This window comes from Hemitrygon akajei, chromosome 8 (genome assembly GCF_048418815.1).
Source record: "Hemitrygon akajei chromosome 8, sHemAka1.3, whole genome shotgun sequence".
NCBI classification, from domain to species: domain Eukaryota; kingdom Metazoa; phylum Chordata; class Chondrichthyes; order Myliobatiformes; family Dasyatidae; genus Hemitrygon; species Hemitrygon akajei.
In genome coordinates this window covers 62,022,182-62,043,518 of record NC_133131.1, presented here as the reverse complement: position 1 = coordinate 62,043,518, position 21,337 = coordinate 62,022,182, and the positions used below count along the sequence as shown (strand labels likewise).

General features: G+C 43.1%; 1 protein-coding gene across 7 annotated transcripts in view; it reads right to left on the bottom strand.

Annotated features, from left to right (window-relative positions):
- The window catches only part of LOC140731926 (NACHT, LRR and PYD domains-containing protein 3-like), a 92,397-nt gene that overhangs the window by 13,998 nt on the left and 57,062 nt on the right, over nucleotides 1–21,337 (bottom strand). For 4 of the 7 annotated variants that reach the window (XM_073053910.1, XM_073053915.1, XM_073053911.1 and 1 more), the window contains 6 exons: nucleotides 10,611–10,773; nucleotides 10,451–10,516; nucleotides 4,642–6,373; nucleotides 1,994–2,080; nucleotides 1,635–1,805; nucleotides 1,373–1,531 (listed from right to left, as the gene is read on the bottom strand). In XM_073053910.1, coding sequence (XP_072910011.1) covers nucleotides 1,373–1,531; nucleotides 1,635–1,805; nucleotides 1,994–2,080; nucleotides 4,642–6,373; nucleotides 10,451–10,516; nucleotides 10,611–10,773 — 2,378 coding nt within the window. The remainder of the gene's footprint in view (nucleotides 1–1,372; nucleotides 1,532–1,634; nucleotides 1,806–1,993; nucleotides 2,081–4,641; nucleotides 6,374–10,450; nucleotides 10,517–10,610; nucleotides 10,774–21,337) is intronic. The other 3 variants (XM_073053913.1, XM_073053916.1, XM_073053914.1) reach the window with 3 other exon arrangements.

Sequence of the window (21,337 nt, the reverse complement as noted above, 5' to 3'; positions counted from 1 at the left end):
TGTTCTGTGAAAAGTTGCAGAGACTGTCGTTGACTGAAAAAAACTGCCTTCAGTTTGTTTAGATTAACGACTCACAGCTGTACCTTTGGGAATGATCTGTGGTCTGTATTCACACAAGCTGCATACATCATGCCTTATGTTTTCACATCACTGATCTAGGTTCCCTCGTTTGTTTAGAGAAGACACACTGATAAGGAAAAAAATCTATCTGTAATTAAAACCTTGATTTAGTAGACTCTTTAATCTCAGTAATTAAGTTTTGCTCTAACCGACTTGGCTGAAATATCTGTTCAACTAAGTGATTCTTTGTTTCACCTATTCTATAAATTGTCACGCTTCCCAGTGTTAGACAGAAAGCTCGTTGCGAGCCGCTGGGGGGAGAGAGAACGATGCTGTCTTCCTGATGATCGGCTCCCAATCTTCTCGCTGGCTGAGTTCGAACAAATAAACTGGTAAAAGGTTAAAGTAAAGACGAGTGTGTGGTGTAGTTATTTGGTCCAGTCAATTTAAGTTTACACACCGACCCGGTCGCCTGCCTGACCACACGCCGACCCAGTCTCCTGCCTGACCGCACGCTGACCCGGTCCTGTACCTGACCGCACACCGACCCGACCATGTACCTGACCGCACACCAGCCTGGTCCTCTACCTGACCGCACACCAGCCCGGTCCTCTACCTGACCGCACAGCGATCCGATCGTCTACCTGACCTCACAGCGACCCGGTCGTCTGCCTGATCTTACACCGACCCGGTCGTCTGCCTGACCTCACAGCGACCCGGTCGTCTGCCTGACCTCACACTGACCCGGTCCTCTACCTGACCTCACACTGACCCGGTCCTCTACCTGACCGCACACCAGCCCGGTCCTCTACCTGACCGCACAGCGATCCGATCGTCTACCTGACCTCACAGCGACCCGGTCGTCTGCCTGACCTCACACCGACCCGGTCGTCTACCTGACCACACACCAACCCGGTCGTCTGCCTGACCGCACACTGTTCCAGTCACGTACTTGACTGTACATACATGTATACAAAACAATTACGTATACAATTTTAGTGTTTGGGCAATATACTCCCTCACTTGCCCTCATATTGCTTGAACATTGCGATAGAGATGCAACAAAGATTTTTACTCCCTCATGTTGTGAGATGGATGTGAAAAAAAACAAATCCTAAATAAACCTTAAATCTTAATTTTAAATCTTCCTTTCTCTGATATTTGGTCTGAACAACAACTGAACTTCTTGACCTGCATGCTTTTATGCACTGAATTGCCGCCACATGATTGTCAGATTAGATATCTGAGTTAGCAAGCAGGTGTACCTAATAAAGTGGCCACTGAATGTACGACGGCAGGATCTGGTACTCACTCCAATTTCTTGACATTTCGCAGATACCTGGGCAGTTGTTGCACTCCTGTGTCACCCAATTTATTACTCCCCAGAGACAGAGTTGTCAGTGACTGATTTATACTGAGAGCCGAGGAAAGATCCTCAACACAAGCATCGGTGAGACCATTGGCTTTCAGGCTGAGAATCAGGAAGGAGACAGGTGAAGGGGACAAGGAAGACAATGTGCAGTAATCAAATATACAGTTCATATCAACAGAATTTCACAGCATCTGGCACATACCTCAGTTTCTGTATTTTACAGCCAGGATTCTTCAAAGCCACAGACAGATGTTTCATCCCGGAATTTCCCAGTTTGTTGTTACTCAGTTCCAGCACCAACAGTGACCGATTTTCACTGAGAGCAGAGGCAAGGTCCTCAATACAAGAAGCTGTGAGATCATTAGCACCTAGTCTGAAGAGTCAGTCACAGAGATAAAAAGGCCGATGAGAAAAGGCAAAGGATTCCACATAAATTCCATGAGTTTTCTAATAACCATGTCATTGACTATTAGTACTTAATCACAATACAAATATTGAACCATAGTTCACAATACCAACATCTCCAATGATTGTAAGAACATTCCTCAAACTGTTACTTACTGCAGTTCCTTTATTTTACATTGACGATCCTTTAGTACACCAGACAGTAATTTTACTCCTGAATCTCCTAGTTTATTGTTCCATAATCTAAACAAAGACATTGAAAAAGAAACTGAATGAAATCCTAGATCTGTTACAGTTTCCCCTGTTGCATGATATAGGTTACAGCAAACATGCCAGGGTATTTATGTCTTTTTCTTTTGTCATTCTATCTGACTTCCTAGATATTGGGTGCCACAGTAGCATAGTAGTTAGTGTGACGCTATTATAGCTTGGTGCGTTGCAGAGTGGGAGTCAATTCCAGCACCGTCTACAATGAGTTTCTACATTCTCCATGTGACAACATGAGTTTCTTTTGGATGCTCCAGTTTCTTCCCACAGTCCAAAGATGCACTGATTAGTAGATAATAGGTCATTTTAAATGGTCCAGTCATTAGAGTAAGGTTAAATAGGTGGGTTGTTGGGCAGAGGCGGCTCATTAGGCCAAAGAACCTTTTCCACACTGTATTTCCAAATAAATAAATATTTAGGATTCAGAGTAGCTGCTTACTGAACGTGCTATATGAACTTTCTACAAGTCCCTCAACTTCATCTCATTCCCAGATGACTGGATTTATCTTCCTTCAGCTCAATGACTAATAATGTCATTGAAACCTACTTGGATTTCCTGGAGGAGATGGGGGAAATTTACATGAATTACATGATAGCACAACAAGACCTGAAGAAATTCCTTTCCAACCCTTTCAACATCTCCTCACCCAGCTTTAAAGTTTTCTCTCCTCTCATCACAAAGCTTCTTTGATTACAGACCAAGAAACTACTGGGTTGTAATGTATCATTGGTGCTTCAAGTCAGCTGCTAAATCAGATATCCTGCAGATCACACTGTAAACATTTTACATGTATCAAATTTCAAAGCAAAGTATGAGTTGGCAAATTGTGCAAAGGTGCTACTTTCAGAAGAAAGAGGGATGACACTGAAACATATTAAATGGTAAAAGACCTTGATAGAGTACATGTGAAGAAGACGTTTTCTACGGTGGGAGAGTCTAAGACCAAAGGACATAGCCTCAGAATAGTGAGGTGTCCTTTCATATCGGAGATGTGGAGGAATTTCTTTAGGCAGAAGGTGATGAATAAGTGAAGCGTTTTGCCACAGGCAGCTGTGGAGGCCAAGTCTTTATGTAAATTGAAGGCAGATGGTTGGTTGGGGCATAAAAGGATATGGGGAGAAGGCAGGAGACTGGGACTGAGAAAAATTGGATCAGCAGAGCAGACTTGATGGGCCAAATGGCCTAAATCTGCTCCTATCTGAGACTGAAGCCTCCATCAATCAGAGCTGACCATGGATATTGCATCTTAGCTGTCCAGGTACTCAAGTCTAGGCAGTACAATATGGAGAGCAAGCCGTTGCCCATGTAGCAAGCTCCACGCATCTGATGAACACAAAGGAACAGCAGAGACTGATACAGTTTGGTACCAGCAGTGTCGCAAGAATTGCCAGTCTGCATTGAACTCAATGTTGGGCTGCCTTAAGGGCTCCTGCTCTGGATATTTCCCCTCGGGGTTTACTCCTGAAGCCTTCCTCATGAGTGTGTATAGCTGCAAGGCAGTGGAGGTTTGAAATCAGAGTTCTCCTTCTCCTAGAGGAACTGCCAACCATGGCTGACGAGCCCCACCTGCCCGAAGCAACTGGTTTTAAGGCACCACTTTCCTGTCAGTAGAAACGGTTCTGCCAGGCTTAGGAGCTAAGCCACACGTGAAGGCCATTGCTGGACTTAGTTGTCAGAGGCTATTTGAAGCACATTTAGGAGATAGTGGGAGTTAGCCCCTATAACCACTGCCAGCTATAACAACCTTAAAGAACCTCTACTCCGAAATCTTATGGTCTTGCTGAAGATCCCAAAGCAAGTTTAACAAGAGTTCTTTCTGTCTCTCCACAAGCTTTCAATGCCCCAAACTGTGGTCTGTGGGAGTGCAAAGTTTTTTATGTTATTTCTATTACACCGCTCCATCAGGGTTTGGGAAATCTCTGAAACTGTGTGCTCAAAAGCAGCTCACTGATCTTTATGGGTTAGCTGCCCATTGGAGGTACCAATGGTACACTGCAGCCCAGGAGAATACTGTCCTGGAGTTCAAGGTTTCTGATGACAGGATGCAAGCTGGGTGAATTCAACAAATTCAAAAAGTGAAGCCTGGTAACAAGTTTGTGGCAAGTTATCCCGGTGGGACAAGCTCAGTTTATAGATGTAGAGTTCAAAGAGTTTTCCCCTTGTTATTGGAAGTTTGGCATTTATATTTTGCTCTCCTCTTCACACTGACTATGCATTGGCCTTGCTCCCACCCCTTGAGACAAGCTGGAATGCTGTTAAAACTGACTACTGCAGTTAGTATCTTGTTTTGGTGCAGGTAGCAGTGAAAGGGGATGTTGTCAATATACACCACTGGAAAACATTTATTGCAACTAAATCAATTGTTCATTAAAATTATATATCCCACCACAAGGATTAATTTTAAGCACACTAGAACCACTTAACAATCTTTCTGTTCCATACCATATTCTCCTTCCCTCCCTTTAGATTCCCTTCATTTGGAGTAAGCAGATATAACAGAATTTTTACTTGCAGTTCCAGAGAAAGCAATGATTACCTTAACACCACACACTTGTGCAATCCTGGTTTCAGCCACCGGAGTCCATCACACTGGATGGTGCAGTTCTGCAGATCAAGGTCGTTTATTGTATCACACAAGCCAATCACATTAGACAGGACAGCACAGTCAATTGGATTCATTTGCAAACCACTAAATTTTAGTGCTTTCACTGCGCCCACTGTGGTCTTGGCTAATGGTGCATTCTGAAGCTCAAAGAGATAGTGGAACATATTCAGGAGATTCTTTTTACCAGCTCTACTCTCTGTGTTTTTAAACCGCTTTTTGATTTCCATCCTTATCCAATCAATCACTTCACAGGTTGTTTCATGAGGAACTTGTCCCAGAAACTCTTTCAGGGGCTGATGGGACTTTGAAGATAGACCTACAACGAATCTGAGAAATAACTCATATCGCCCATCTTCCTCCTGGTGGGCTTCCTCAAAGAGCTTCTTGATGTCCCCATGATCTGCAGTTAAGATTTGTGCTAGTGCGCCTACAAACTCTTGGACGGTGAGATGTGTGAATGCGTATACCACATTCTGAACAGAATCATCTCTCTCCAAGAGTTCAATCACAAATCCAGAAAGGAACTGGGAAGGTTGCAGACCGTACTTGACCAGATCTCCATTCCGAAACATAATGTTCTTCTCAGAGACTCCTGCAAAGGCCATTTTACCAATCCTCAGCAATACATCACGTGGCTCATCGAGGCGACTGTGGTTTTTCAGGATGTTGTAAATATGGTAGGAATACAATTCAGTAATGGTCTTGGGAATCCTCTGCAGATCATTGCCTCTTTTTATGAAGATAGGGCCTAGGGTTTGACCAAGGATCCAGCAGTATGAAGGATTAAAGCTCATTGTGTACAGGATCTGGTTCTCATGTATGTGTTTGAAAACGGCTGCTGCCACTGCCTCATCTTCAAAATACCTGTTGAAATATTCCTTCCGTTCTTCATGAGAAAACCCAAGGATTTCAGCCCAGATATCGATCTTGGCGCTTTGCAGTAAGTGCAATGCAGTGGGACGACTGGTCAGCAGCACTGAACATCCTGGGAGCAGTGTGCGTTGTATTAACGCGTACACAATGTCAGCCACCTCACACCACCACTCGGGATCTTTGCACACATGCTTGGGATCTGTGTTTCTCCGACTGTCTGCAAAATCAATTCCGAACTTGTATTCATCCAAGCCGTCAAATAGAAATAATATTTGCTCTGGAATTTTCCAAATTTCACTTAGCACGTTCTTGAGGTAGGGATACTGATTCAAAATCAATTCACGTAGTGTTATTCTACAATTAATATCATTCAACTCCCGAAATTTAAAACTGAATACAAATTTGAATTTTGGGTAGATTTTCTCAGTGGACCAGTCATAAATGATCTTTTGCACCATTGTTGTTTTTCCAATTCCTGGAATTCCACTCACAGCAGATGAACTCCCAGTATTGTATTTACTCCTGCTATAACTGCTACAGAACAATTTATCCATCCCTATTATATCCAGATTATCATGGAGCTGTCTCTCTCTCCACTCTTCATGCTCCTGACCTTTTGCCAACAGTTCATGCTCTACAAGTTTCCAATCCCGAATGCATGAAATGACCGTAAGCTCAGCATATCGGTCAACCAGCTGGCAAATTTTAGGCACCTCTTTGCCATGAATTGTGTTCATTCTCAGCTGTTCTGTTTGTTTCCGGAGTTCTTCCATGTGTTGCTTCTGAACATCTTTATTAAAACAAAGCAGGTCACAATATTAGCTTAAACTGAGAAATCCACTGTTCTTTCAGGTTGTAAGAAATCAATTAACAACTCCAATAACATGTAGAAAATATCAGTTAATAAAATAAATGCTTGAACATGATACACAATTGAAACATACACAAAATGCTGGAGGGACTCAGCAGGTCAAGCAACATTGATGGAAGGGAATGAACAGTTGACGTTTCAAGCCAAGATATTTCATCAGGACCCAGCCCAAAATATTGACTCTTTATTCCTTTCCATAAATGTGGTCTTCCCATTGAGTTCCACAAGTACTTTGGGTGCGTTACTCTCAATTTCCAGCACCTGCTTTTCCTTTCTCCCATGGTCCACTCTCCCCTGCCATCAGATTCATTCTTCTCTAGCTCTTTACCTTCCCAGCCACCTGATTTCACCAATTAAACTTAAAGCTTGTCCTCCTTTCCCCCTACCCATCTTTTTATTCTGGTATCTTTCCCCTTCTTTTCCAGTCCTGATGAAGGATCTCAGCCTAAAATGTCAACTGTGTATTCATTTCCATAGATTCTGCCTGACCTGGTGAGTTCCTCCAGCATTTTGCGTGTGTTAAAATTGAAACGACTTCTAAAATCCTCATTTGATTCTAATACATGGAGGTTACTTTGAAGGCAGTACTTTGTTAATGATATGTAAAACTGTTTACTATGATGAATCTTTCATTATTCTTCATGTATGGTAGAGAATGCTTTGTTAAACAGTTTCTGCTAACAACTGGGATTGCTTAGCCTTTGCAGAATTAAATCATTTATTTCTTTATTGAGCGACACAGTACAGTGTCGGCCTCTCCAGTCCTTTAAGCCATGCCATTCCAGCAAGCCTCCGACAAATCCGATCAACCCTAACCTACTCACGAGACTATTTATAATAACCAATTAATCAACAGAGTACATGGACTGTGGGAGGAAAGAGGAGGACCTGAGAAACCTGACACATTCCACGGGGAGGACATACACAGACTCAATATAGAATGGCATTCGAACTCCAGAAAGTTCTGATCTGTAATAGCATTGTGCTAACTGCTAGGCTACTCTGGAGCCTGAAATGCAAGCACCTTCTATCATTCTGGACATTTGCGTAGGTTATCTAGCGTACTCTAAGCACTGGGAGAGTGGCTGCCCGAGATGAACAGCTTACCCACAAGAGCCATATTGACAACTGCTTTAGTTATATCAGTATTTAGTGTACTGTAGGCTTTTGACAAGGTTCCGCAAGGAAGGTTAGTTAGGAAGGTTCAATCTTTAGGTGTTAATATTGAAGTAGTAAAATAGATTCAACAGTGACTGGATGGGAAATGCCAGAGACTAGTGGTGTGCCTTAGGGATCTGTACTGGGTCCAACGTTGTTTGTCATATACATTAATGATCTGGATGATGGGGTGGTAAATTGGATTAGTAAGTATGCAGATGATACTAAGATAGGTGGTATTGTGGACAACGAAGTAGGTTTTCAAAGCTTGCAGAGTGATTTAGGCCAGTTAGAAGAGTGGGCTGAAAGATGGCAGATGGAGCTTAATGCTGATTAGTGTGAGGTGCTACATTTTGGTAGGAATACTCAAAATAGGACATACATGGTAAATGGTAGGTTCTTCAGTAGAATAGAGTGATCTAGGAATAATGGTGCATAGTTCCCTGAAGGTGGAATCTCATGTGGATAGGGTGGTGAAGAAAGCTTTTGGTATGCTTGCCTTTATAAATCAGAGCATTAAGTATAGGAGTTGGGATGTAATGTTAAAATTGTACAAGGCATTGGTAAGGCCAAATTTGGAGTATTGTGTACAGTTCTGGTCACCAAATTATAGGAAAGATGTCAACAAAATAGAGAGAGTACAGAGGAGATTTACTAGAATGTTACCTGCGTTTCAGCACCTAAGTTACAGAGAAAGGTTGAACAAGTTAGGTCTTTATTCTTTGGAGCATAGAAAATTGAGGGGGACTTGATAGAAGTATTTAAAATTATGAGGGGGATAGATAGAGTTGACGTTGATAGGCTTTTTCCATTGAGAGTAGGGGAGATTCAAACAAGAGGACACGAGTTGAGAGTTAGGGGCAAAAGTTTAGGGGTAACACGAGGGGGAACTTCTTTACTCAGAGAGTGGTAGCTGTGTGGAACGAGCTTCTAGTAGAAGTGGTAGAGGCAGGTTCGGTATTGTCATTTAAAATAAATTTGAATAGGTATATGGACAGGAAAGGAATGGAGGGTTATGGGTTGAGTGTGGGTCAGTGGGACTAGGTGACAGTAAGCATTCAACACCATTCACCCTGCTCTGCTGGGTGAGAAGCTGACAATAATGCAGGTGGATGCTTCCCTGGTGTCATGGATTACTGATTACCTGACTGGCAGACCACAGTACGTGCGCTTGCAACACTGTGTGTCATACAGAGTGGTCAGCAGCACTGGGGCTCCACAGGGGACTGTCCTGTCTCCCTTTCTCTTCACCATCTACACCTCGGTCTTCAACTACAACACAGAGTCTTGCCATCTTCATAAGTTTTCTGATGACTCTGCCATAGTTGGATGCATCAGCAAGGGAGATGAGGCTGAGTACAGGGCTACGGTGGGAAATTTTGTCACATGGTGTGAGCAGAATCATCTGCAGCTTAATGTGAAAAAGACTAAGGAGCTGGTGGTGGACCTGAGGAGGGCTAAGACACCGGTGACCCCTGTTTCCATCCAAGGGGTCAGTGTGGACATGGTGGAGGATTACAAATACCTGGGGATACGAATTGACAATAAACTGGACTGGTCAAAGAACACTGAGGCTGTCTACAAGAAGGGGCAGAGCCATCTCTATTTCCTGAGGAGACCGAGCTCCTTTAACGTCTGCCGGATGATGCTGAGGATTTTCTACGAGTCTGTGCTGGCCAATGCTAACATGTTTGCTGTTGTGTGCTGGGCCAGCAGGCTGAGGGTAGCAGACACCAACAGAATCAACAAACTCATTCGTAACAACAACACACACAAAATGCTGGTGGAACACAACAGGCCAGGCAGCATCTATAGGTAGAAGCGCTGTCGACGTTTCGGGCCGAGACCCTTCGTCAGCGCTTCTCCCTATAGATGCTGCCTGGCCTGCTGTGTTCCACCTGCATTTTGTGTGTGTTGTTGTTTGAATTTCTAGCATCTGCAGATTTCCTCGTGTTAACTCATTCGTAAGGTCAGTGATGTTGTGGGGGTTGAACTGGACCCTCTGACGGTGGTGCTGTCCAAGTTGCATGCCATCTATTCCATAATGTACTGGTCAGGCACAGGAGTATATTCAGCCAGCGACTCATTCCACCGAGATGTAACACTGAGCAGCACAGGAAGTCATTCCTACCTGTGGCCATCAAACTTTACAAATCCTCCCTCGGAGTGTCAGACACCCTGAGCCAATAGGCCGGTCCTGGACTTATTTCCACTTGGCATGATTAACTTATTATTATTTAATTATTTATAGTTTTATATTGCTATATTTCTTCACTATTCTTGGTGCGGCTGTAATGAAACCCAATTTCCCTCAGGATCAATAAAGTATGTCTGTCTGTCTGTTCGGCACGGCAATACCACCCACTTCCAGTCCATCCTCTAATGATTGAACCACATTCCTTTTGTTCCTTCCAGACTTGAATGTTCTGCTCAGTTACTTTCACAACAGTTTTCAAAAACTCCTGCTTGTTTGTAATTCCAAATCCCTTGTCTGAACTCACACTGAAGCATTTCCACAAAAAAGTAAGCCCAGAACACCAGAACAGGAGCAGAATTAGGCCATTCAGCCCACTGAGTCTGCTCTGCCATGGCTGATTTCTTTTCCATTTTCTTGGCTTCCCTCTGTAATTTTGGGCACCCTCACCAATTAAGATCTTATCAACCTCCGCTTTAAATATACCCAGCTTCCACAGCTGCCTGTGGTAATGAATTCCAAAGATTTACCAGGACTGCACCAATATGGGAACTACACACTAACATCACTCGTGTATTTAAGGATGGACTATAAAATACAATGATATTTACATTTTAGAAATTAAAATGTAATTTCTCACTTGCCTTTTAGTTCACTGGGAACTCCAGCAAAGCCCCGGATGTTTTTCAAATAATCATCAGGATTTGTACCTGTTTATATTAGTTAGATTGTTATGAATTATGATTTGTGTAATACTGTGGTAAAACATGGAAAGTTTGAATTTAATATGTGATTTTCCCTTACCAAGTTCTTGTATTTCTTTCAGAATTTTCTCTAATTTTGGTAATCTAATTGTTGTTTTCAGAAACGCCTCCCACATTACCCTTCGTGCAGCACAGCCTTTCTCCATCACGAGAGTTAGAAGAAGTTTGGAACTGTTGGTCTGATTCTTGTTCTCCACCAGTAGCTGTGAAAAATCAAAATTAACAGAGCAGACAGAAAGATAAATGCAGGGAATGGACCGACTCAGTGACCCAATCAGGTTCATATATATAACCAAATGAAACAATGATCCTCTAGGCTACAGTGCACACACGCATAAAACACATCACACACAGCACATAATAATTCAAAATGCATGTAGGGTACAGAACTGGTAAACAGTTGCCTGCCAGTGGTGGCAGGGTATTCATTATTCGTCCAGCATTGTGTGTGTGGCTTTGGATTTCCAGCACCTGCAGATTTTCTTGTGTTTATTCATTGGTCTTACAGTTTGAGGGAAGAGGCTACTATTCAGTCTGCCAGTCCCAGCCCTAATGCTTCTATATCTCCATCCTGATGGTAGTGGTGGTAGGGATCCTCAACAAAGCTTCAGGCCCTTCATCTAAAACGATCCTGGTAAATGTCAGAAACCTCTCACATTAAGTATCTAATAGGAAGATTTTTTTTTTAAAAAAAACAGACCGAATATTCTAGGAAGACTGGCAGCCCAATCAGCTTACAGCCAATTCTGGCTTTTAGTAACATTAAGTGATAGTTATGTGGATAGGGTGGTGAAGAAAGCTTTTGGTATGCTGGCCTTTATAAATCAGAGCATTGAGTATAGGAGTTGGGATGTAATGTTAAAATTATACAAGGCATTGGTAAGACCAAATTTGGAGTATTGTGTACAGTTCTGGTCACCGAATTATAGGAAAGATGTCAACAAAATAGTGAGAGTACAGAGAAGATTTACTAGAATGTTACCTGTGTTTCAGCACCTAAGTTACAGAGAAAGGTTGAACAAGTTAGGTCTTTATTCTTTGTAGCGTAGAAGGTTGAGGGGGGACTTGATAGAGGTATTTAAAATTATGAGGGGGATAGATAGAGTTGACGTGGATAGGCTTTTTCCATTGAGAGTAGGGGAGATTCAAACAAGAGGACATGAGTTGAGAGTTAGGGGGTAAAAGTTTAGGGGTAACACGAGGGCGAACTTCTTTACTCACAGAGTGGTAGCTGGGTGGAACGAGCTTCCAGTAGAAGTGATAGAGGCAGGTTCAATATTGTCATTTAAAATAAAATTGGATAGGTGTATGGACAGGAAAGGAATGGAGGGTTATGGGCTGAGTGCAGGTCAGTGGGACTAGGTGAGAGTAAGCGTTCAGCACGGACTAGAAGGGCCGAGATGGCCTGTTTCCGTGCTGTAATTGTTATATGGTTATATGGTTATCACCATGTCTTAGAAATAGGCCTAATTGGGATGTTGAAAACACTTTAGATGAGTGAGGAGGGGAGAAAAATTTTCTTTTTAAAATCATATGAGTAGCCCCAATACACTCAGTGGTCACTTTATTAGGTATATCTGCTTGTTGAGCCAAATATCTAATCAGCCAATCATGTGGTAGCAACCCAAGACATAAAAGCATGCAGGTATGGTCAAGAGGTTCAGTTGGTGTTCAGAACAAATATCGCAAAGGGGAAGAAATGTAATGCAAGTGACGTTGACTGCAGAATAACTGTTGGTGTCCCACGGTGGTTTGAGATCATCTCAGAAACTGCTGACTTCTCAGGATTTGCACACACTGTCTCAAGTTTACAGAGAATGATGCAAAAACTGAAAACCTGTTCTGTCGATGAAAAGGTCAGAGGAGAATAGTCAGATTTGTTCTCGCTGACAGGAAGGCGACAGTACTCAAATAACCATGCATTACAACAGTGGTGTGAGTACAGAAGAACAGCTCTGAAAACACAACACGTTGAACCATGAAGTGGATGGGCTATAGCAGCAGAAGACTATGAACATACACTCAGTAGCCACTTTATTAAGGCGGGCATTGTATAAACAGAAAACAGCAAAATGTAGCATAGCTAAAGAGAGTACAAAAGGAGATAGGATATACTGAGAAAGGAACAAATAAACTTACAACTGGATACTAGTGAGATGACCAACCACACAGTGGAAGGATAGTCTTTTAACAATAAATCCACCCATCTATAGTGTAACACGAGTCCATACCAACACAGTGTGGTTGGAGTGGTAGGATAGTCTTTTAACAATAATTTCACCTGTCTATAGAGCAACACGTGTCCATACCAACAAGTAACACATATCCATAACAGGCTACAGGTACTTTTGCAAGAAGCAGACTTGTAAGGGAAGTGAAAAAATCAAACCAGAGCAAACAAGTACTACGAGATGTTTTCTATGATGACAATGGGGGAAATACAGTGCTGCTAGAAAGTTTGTGAACTTTGTAGAATTTTCTTAATTTCTGCATAAATATGACCTAAACATATAAACATAGGATCTTCACACAAGTCCTAAAATCAGATAAAAAGAACCCAATTAAATAACAGCAATATTATACATATTCAACTATTTATGAGAAAAATGATACAATATTACATGCATTTGTTGGAAAAAGTATTGAACCTTTGCTTTCAGTATCTGGTGTGACCCACCCTTGTACAACAATAACTTCAACCAAACGTTTCTGGTAACAGTTGTTCAGTCCTGCACGTCAGCTTGGAGGTATTTTAGGCCATTCCTCCTTACAAAACTGCTTCAACTATGGGTTGTTGGTGGACTTCCTTGCATGAACTGCTTGCTTCAGGTTCTTCCACAACAATTCTATAGGATTAAGGTCAGGACTTTAACTCAGCCAATCCAAAACACAAACTTTCTTCTTTTTAGCTCATTCTGATGTTGATTTACTGTTGCCTTTCGGATCAGTGTCTTGTTGCATTATCCAATTTCTATTGAGCTTCAGGTGACAGACGGCTACCCTGACATTCGCCTATAAGGCTACGTCCACACTATGCGTTTTAAAAAATATCTCTGTCCACACTGAACTGGAGATTTTGGCGAATCTCCTCCTACTGCGTACGCACAGGACACATCTACCGAAAACAAGTGACATGTTTGGTATCGAATCTCGCTGTGAAAGTGTGCGTTTGTGTAGTTACAGACTAGAAAAACTTAAACGACAGGCAGCTGTTGGCTCTCGCGCAGGAGAACTTAAAAGTAAAAAAAAAACACTGGAGCGTACGGAGGCAACCGACAGGGTGACCCGGCTGACGACAAACATTGAAAAACTGACTAACTCTGTGGCATTAATAAAGCACCTTGTTAAATGTATTAAACATGTCTGCATCAGTGTTATCTTGTATTTCCATACAACGTTACAGTAGGATGTTACACATCTATTGTCAGGGAAGTACTTGCGTAAATAGGTAAACCACCTTCATATAAGCAAGGTCAGAAAACAGGGCAAAGTGAGTATACTTATTTATTCAGTAAGTTATGTGTCGAAATATTTGGTGAGTACATTTCTAACTGTTCTGGCTTCAGTCTCGTTTCCGTTTGTTCTGAAATTGTTAGGTTGCATTCAAGAAAACAATGAAATTGCGCGCTGCCGTCCGACAGTGTTTTCAGATTTCTCTGGTTACCCCATCCACACTTATCTGCCCAAGCGGCGTTTTCAAAATTACACACTTTGGAGAGCGTTTCTGAAAAGTTCCGGTTTCGGGGGACAAAAACGCCCTTTTAGTGTGGACGGAGGGTAAAAACAAAGATAAAAAGTTTTGGTTACGGATTTATCTGGTGTAGTGTGGACGTAGCCTAAGACATCTTGATACAATTTTGAATTCATTGTTCCCTCAATGACTGCAAGCTGTCCAAGCCCTGAGGCAGCAAAGCAGTCCCAAACCATGATGCTCCTTCCACCATGCTACACAGTTGGAATGAGGTTTTGCTAATGGTGTGCAGTGCCCCTTTTCTTCCAAATATAGCAATGTGCATTTCTGCCAAGAATTTCAACTTTTGTCTTATCTGTCTACAAAATGTTGTCTCTGAAGCATTGTAGAACATCCAAATGGTCTTTTGCAAACTTAAGTTGTGCAACAATGAGTATTTTTTTGGAGAGCAGTGGTTTCCTTTATTGCTACCATTATTGTTCAGTGTTTTTCTTACAGTGGACATATGAACAGAGACTTCAGCAAGTTTTAGAGATTTCTGCAGGTCTTTTGCTGTACTCTTGGATACTTTTTCACCTCCTTCAGCATTATACATTGTGCTTTTGGCGTGATCTTTGCAGGATGCCCACTCCTAGGGAGATTTGCAACAGAACTGAGTTTCCTCCATTTGTAGACAATTTCTCTTACTCTGGACTGATGACACTCAGGCCTTTAGAAGTGCTTCTGTAGTCTTTTCCAGCTTCATGCATCTCTGCAATTCTTCTTATAAGATCCTCTGGAAGTTGTTTTTATCGAGGCATGGTACACATAAACAGATCTTTCTTGAGAAGAGCAGGCTCTGTCAGTCACCTGACTTTGTGTGTCTTTTTTTTAAATATAGGGCAGGGCACATCTACAGCCCACACCTTCAATCTCATTTCATTGATGGGAACACCTGACTCCAAGTAGCTTTTCTCGAAGGCATTACCCCAGAGGCTCACATACTTTTTCCCAACAAATACATGTAATATTGGATCATTTTTCACAATACATAAATGAAGAAGTATGATGTTTTCCGTTATTTATTTAATTAGATTCTTTTTATCTAGCTTCAGGACATGCATGAAGATGATCACATTTTAGGTCATATTTATGCAGAAATAGAGAAAATTCTACAGGGTTCACAGACTTGCTTGCACCACTGTAAATCCAATCAAAACCAGATCAGTAATCTGTACAAAAGCTGATTTCAGTCAGTAATACTGTACAAAAATAAAAGGAACTTCAGTCTAACTCCTTCTTGCTAGGCTGCCAGCTTATGCTGCTCTCATTAATTACATACTTTGAAATTCTTATGTCCTCAGGCAAATGCTTTTTAAATGTTGTAACTGTGCTGGCCTCTGCAAGGTCGTTCCACATACCCACCAAACTGTGTGGAAAAGCTGCTGGTCAATTCCATTAAAAAATTTCCTTCAATTTAGCAAAAGAGAAGGAAGCATTAACAAAAAAGAAAGGAACTTTTGATGGCTCAGGACCTGTACTCACTAGAGATTAGAAGAATGGTGCGAGGGGGGTGGATCTCTTGAAACCTATCAAATATCGAAAGGTTAGATAGAGTGAGTGTGGAGAGAATGTTTCCTGCAGCGGAAGAAGTACAGGGCCAGTGGCACAGGGTCAGAATATAAGAATGTCCTGTTAGAAGAGTGGATGTTCTTTAACCAGAGGATGGTAAATGTGAAATTCATTGGCTATATTTAAAGTAGACGTTGATTGGTTCTTGATTCGTAAGAGCAAAGATTACAGGAAGGAGGCAGGACAACGGGGCTGACAGGATAATAAATCCTTCTTGTGAGGGCCGATGATACGGCAGAGCAGACTCAATGGGCTAAATGGATGAATTCTGCTATGCCTTATGGTCTTGTAGTTTTAGACTTCCCTAACAATTCAACCTCAGCCTCTTGAAATTTTATATTGCTTCAAGAAAAAACCCAATCCCTCCTTAAACTTAAGCCCATTATTTGCAGTCATCCAAGTGTGGTGTTACCTACATCTTGTATAATTGTAAGATAACAATCCAGCTCTCGATGCCCTGAACGAATGTGAGAACGTAAGAAGTAGGAGGAGTCGGCCACCTGGACTGGTCTATTTATCTGCTTTATCCCCGTAATTCTTCCTTCACCTTCTATTCAAATACAGTCAGCCCTCCTTATCCGCGAGGGATTGGTTCCGGGACCCCTCGCGGATACCAAAAAACGCGGATGCTCAAGTCCCTTATTCAACCTGTCTCAATGAGGTGGACCTTAGGATCCAGCGGAACCCCAGAACTTATTTAACCTGTCTTAGTGCAGTGGACATTAGGACCCAGCGGTGGAGCTCTGAATCCGCAGTGTTTCTGTTCACGAAAATAATCATGATCTCAACTGAAAATAAAGTGGAAATAATAAAGCGATCGGAAAGAGGTGAAACGCCATCGGTCATTGTAAAAGCGTTAGGCTACCTTGGTCAACAATTGGAATAATTTTAAAGGATAAAGTGAGAAAGACCTTGTCCCAATGAAAGCTACAATTATTACTAAGCAACACAGTGGTTTAATTATTGGGTTTTGGGGTTTTGAGTTTTCGATCCTCCACATCAATCGGGCACAGATGGAGAGTGCGCTTGGAAGTGGTCTGTCACTGGGCCCGGCGCTGAAACATACATTCTTAAGTGTTTTATACACATAGAAAAGTAAAATATATACTATATACTAAGACAAACGTTTCACTAACTGACGCCAAATAATACCGGATGTACTTGTTCCGACTTACTTAGTAAGAGAACTTCCGATTTTTTTTTATCCTGATCCACGATAACCCACGCACATCCTCTGTATACTTTAAATCATCTCTAGACCCTACAGGAATGCTGCTGGTCTGCGTACTCCAGGCTGAAGGAGTACGTGCCAAGGGATGTACTGAAGTTTGTTGCAGCCACTGCGATGGCTCAGTGGAGAAGACCGCATTGAGGTTTACTGCTACCAGGCAGGGAGGGGCCAGGTTGGGTAAGAAAGCTCACTTCTGTACCACCAATGGTGATGAGTGGCAGCAGCTCAACTGATGTGCAGGAATGTAATAGAACAGTACTGAAAGCATTGATTATAAATGTAGAAAATGAGCAGGTATTGCAATGTTTATTCTTGTAAGTATTTTTATTAATAAAGTTAGTTGGAGAGAGGGCATAAAGAAAGCTTTGGCACATCGGCCTTCATACATCAAAGCATTGAGTACAGAAGTTGGGATAATCTGTTGGAGTTGTATAGACATCAGTGGGGATTAATTTGCAGCATTATGTGTAGTTATGCTCACCGAGCTAGAGGAAAGATGTCAATAAGATTGAAAGAGTTCAGAGAAAATTTACAAGGATGCTGTCAGGACTTAAAGAGCTGAGTTAAAGGGAAAGATTGAATACACTGGGCCTTTATCCCCGAGAATGAGGGGAGATTTAAAAGAGGTATATAAATTTGGGGGGTGGGGTATAGATAGGGTAATGCAAACAGGCTTTTTCCACTGAGTTTGGGTGAGACCAGAACTAGAGGCCGTGAGTTAAGGGTGAAAGCTGAATGCTTAAATCTGAGAGTGGAATGAGCTGCTAGGGAAACTGGTGGATACTTGTCCAGTTTCAATATTTAAAAGAAGTTTGGAAAGGTATATGGATGGGAGGAGCATGAAGGCTATGGTCTAGGGTTAAGATTGATGGGACTCGGCCTATCACCAGTTTGCCAAAGACTGGGTGGGTCAAAAGGACTTTTACTGTGCTATAGTGCTCCATGACATTATAATAAATAAACACATAATACTAAGAACGAGTTGTAGACACGTTGAAAGTGAGTCCATAGCTTGTGGCATGAGTTCAAAGTTGAGGTGAGTGAAGTTATTCACTATCTACCCGTGAAGTTGAAGAGCCTGATGGTTGTAGGGTAATAACGGTTCCCGAGGGCGGAGCTTAGGATGATGGTGCCTAATAACAACTCCTTTGCTTGCATCTTTAGAAACAGCTCCATTTCTATCCTTAATGTCTATTTTTGCCTTTCAGGGTTCTTTTGAAGACCCTGACCCAAAGATGCACGCTGACTTTGGTTCTTTGCAGGAATGGGACCCGCTCTCGGGGCCTCACGACCAGCCGCCTTTCAATATGCCAGGGATGTGGGCTGAAACATGAGCACGCGTTCCAGGTGCCAGACTTTTGTGGCTCTGGAGGTGGGCTGATTCGAGGTTGGTGCTGCCACCTGATTTGTTGTGGGGGTACACAAAGTTTGGTATCAGCGAGCTGGCTACTGGCTCTGTGCCCACAGATCCAGGTTCTTTGGGCACAGAGCTCTGAAAAAGAGATGCAACAGACTTTTGACACTATAAATCGGAGAGCTGTTTTATGTCTCCCCTCTCGCTGTGAAAGGGGGACACCTTTTATCCCTTATTTGGGAGACAGAGAGCCTATGGTATGTCAAATTACTGGGTGCACGAGTAGTCTTTGGGGTGCTGAAAGTCTGTGTCTTTATGATGCTTTGCTGCACGCTTGGAGGATGCTGGTGGGGGGAGGGGGGATCGTCACTTTGCTGCTGCTTATGCATGGAGGGAGGAGCTGGGGGGGCTTTGGGGTTCTAACCTTTAACTGTCATTCATTCTTTCAGGCACTCCTCGGTTTTCGTGGATGTTTGCCAAGAAGAATAATTTCAGGATGTATATTGTATACATTTATCTAACATTAAATGTACCTATTGAAGTCTATTGAACCTGGTGGTGTGGAACCTGAGGTTCCTGTACCTTGCTTCCTGATGGCAGCAGTGAGAACAGAGCATGGTCTGGGTGAAGGAGGTCGTTGATGATGGATGCTTCTTTTTTTTTGGCAGCGCTTCTTATTGATATGCTCTGAGGAAAAGGTGTTCTTTTTCTGTGATAGACTTGGCTGTATTCACCACGTTTTGTAGGCAAATATAAATGTTAACCTGAGGTTCAGACACTGCAACCTCACCCTATCCACAATTGACTGCAGAAAGGACTATTCTCATGTAAGTTCAGATGGGCTGTACCATCAGCCCAGGGTCTGAACAACCTGATGGGGTGGTGGTAGAGGCAAATACGTTACAGATATTTGAAAGACTCTTCAACAGGTATACAGATGAGAGCAAAATTGATGGCTATGTGGGAAGGAATAGTTAGATTGATGTCACACGCACAACATGCGTGAGTAACTCAGCAGGTCGGGCAGCATCCGTGGAAACGAGCAGTCAATGTTTCAGGCCGAGACCCTTCGTCAGGACTGAAGATGGAGGGGACAGGGGCCCTATAAAGAAGGTGGGGGGGAGGGTGGGAAGGAGAAGGCTGGTAAATGCCAGGTGAAAAACCAGTAAAGGGTAAGATCAAGGGGAGGGGGAAGGGAAGCTGGGAGGGGATAGGCAGAAAAGGTGAAGAAGGAATGTAAGGGGAAAGCACTATGGGTAGTAGTAGCAGGCAGAATCATGAGAGAGGTGATAGGCAGCTGAAGGAGGAAGCACAGTGAAACTGAGATGGGGGAACAGAGAGAGAAGGAATTACCTGAAGTTGGAGAATTCAATGTTCATGCCAAGGGGCTGGAGACTACCCAGACGGTATATGAGATATTGCTCCTCCAACCGGAGTTTGGCCTCATCACGGCAGTACAGGAGGCCATGTATGGACAAATCCAAATAGGAATGTGAAGCAGAGCTGAAGTGGGTAGCAACTGGGAGATCCTGTCTGTTGTGGCGGACGGAGCGGAGGTGCTCGACGAAGCGGTCCCCCAATCTGTGTCGGGTCTCACTGATGTAGAGGATGCCGCACCGGGAGCACCGGATGCAACAGATGACCCCAACAGACTCACAAGTGAAGTGCTGCCTCACCTGGAACGACTGTTTGGGGCCTTGAATGGTGGTAAGGAAGGAGGTGTAGGGACGGGTGTAGCACTTGCGCTTGCAGGGATAAGTGCCAGGTGGGAGATCTGTGGGGAGGGACATGTGGACCAGGGAGTCGCGGAGGGAACGATCCCTGTGGAAAGCGGAGAGGGATAGAGAGGGAAAGATGTGCTTAGTGGTGGGGTCCTGTTGAAGGTGATGGATGTTGCTGAGGATAATGTACCATCTGGGTAGTCTCCAGCCCTTTGGCATGAACATTGAATTCTCCAACTTCCGGTAATTCCCTCCCCCATCCCACTTTCACTCTACCTCCTCCACTTTCACTCTGCCTATCACCTCCCTCATGGTTCCGCCTCCTCCTACTACCAATACTGCTTTCCCCTTACATTCCTTCTTCACCTTTCCTGCCTATCCACTCCCTGCTTCCCCTGCCCCACCCCTCGATCTTTCCCCTTCCTGGTTTTTCACCTGGCACCTACCAGCCTTCTTCTTCCCACCCTCCCCCCACCTTCTTTATAGGGCCCTCTTCAGTCCTGACAAGGGTTCTCAGCCCAAAACATTGACTGCTCATTTCCATGGATGCTGCCCAACATCCTGAGTTCCTTCAGCGTGTTGCTTTGACCCCAGAATCTGCACAGTATTTTGTGTTTAGATTGATGTCACAGTAGGTCAATTGATTGGCTTACAACATTATGAGCCAAAGGGCCTGTCAGTACTGTTAGATGTTCTAAATTCATGTTAGTGGTTCGATCCCCAAGTTAGCAAGTTGCCTTAACCAAAAATTAGTTGTTTTACCTGAAATCTTAGACCATAAGACCACAAGACACTGGAGCAAAATTAGGCCATTTGGCCCATCAAGTCTGCTACACCATTCAATCATGGCTGATCCTTTTTACCCTCAGCCCCACTCCCCGGCCTTCTCCCCGTAATCTCTGATGTTGTGGCCAATCCAGAACCTATCAATCTCCACCTGAAATACACCCAATGACCTGGCCTCCACAGCTGCTTGTGGAAATAAATTCCACAAATTCACCACCTTCTGGCTAAATGGACGCCCCTCTATCCTGAGGCTGTGCCTTCTTGTCCTAGACTCCCCCACCGTGGGAAACATCCTTGCCACATCTACCCGCCTAGGCTTTTCAATATTCAAAAGGTTTCAATGAGATCCTCTCTCATCCTTCTAAATGCCAGT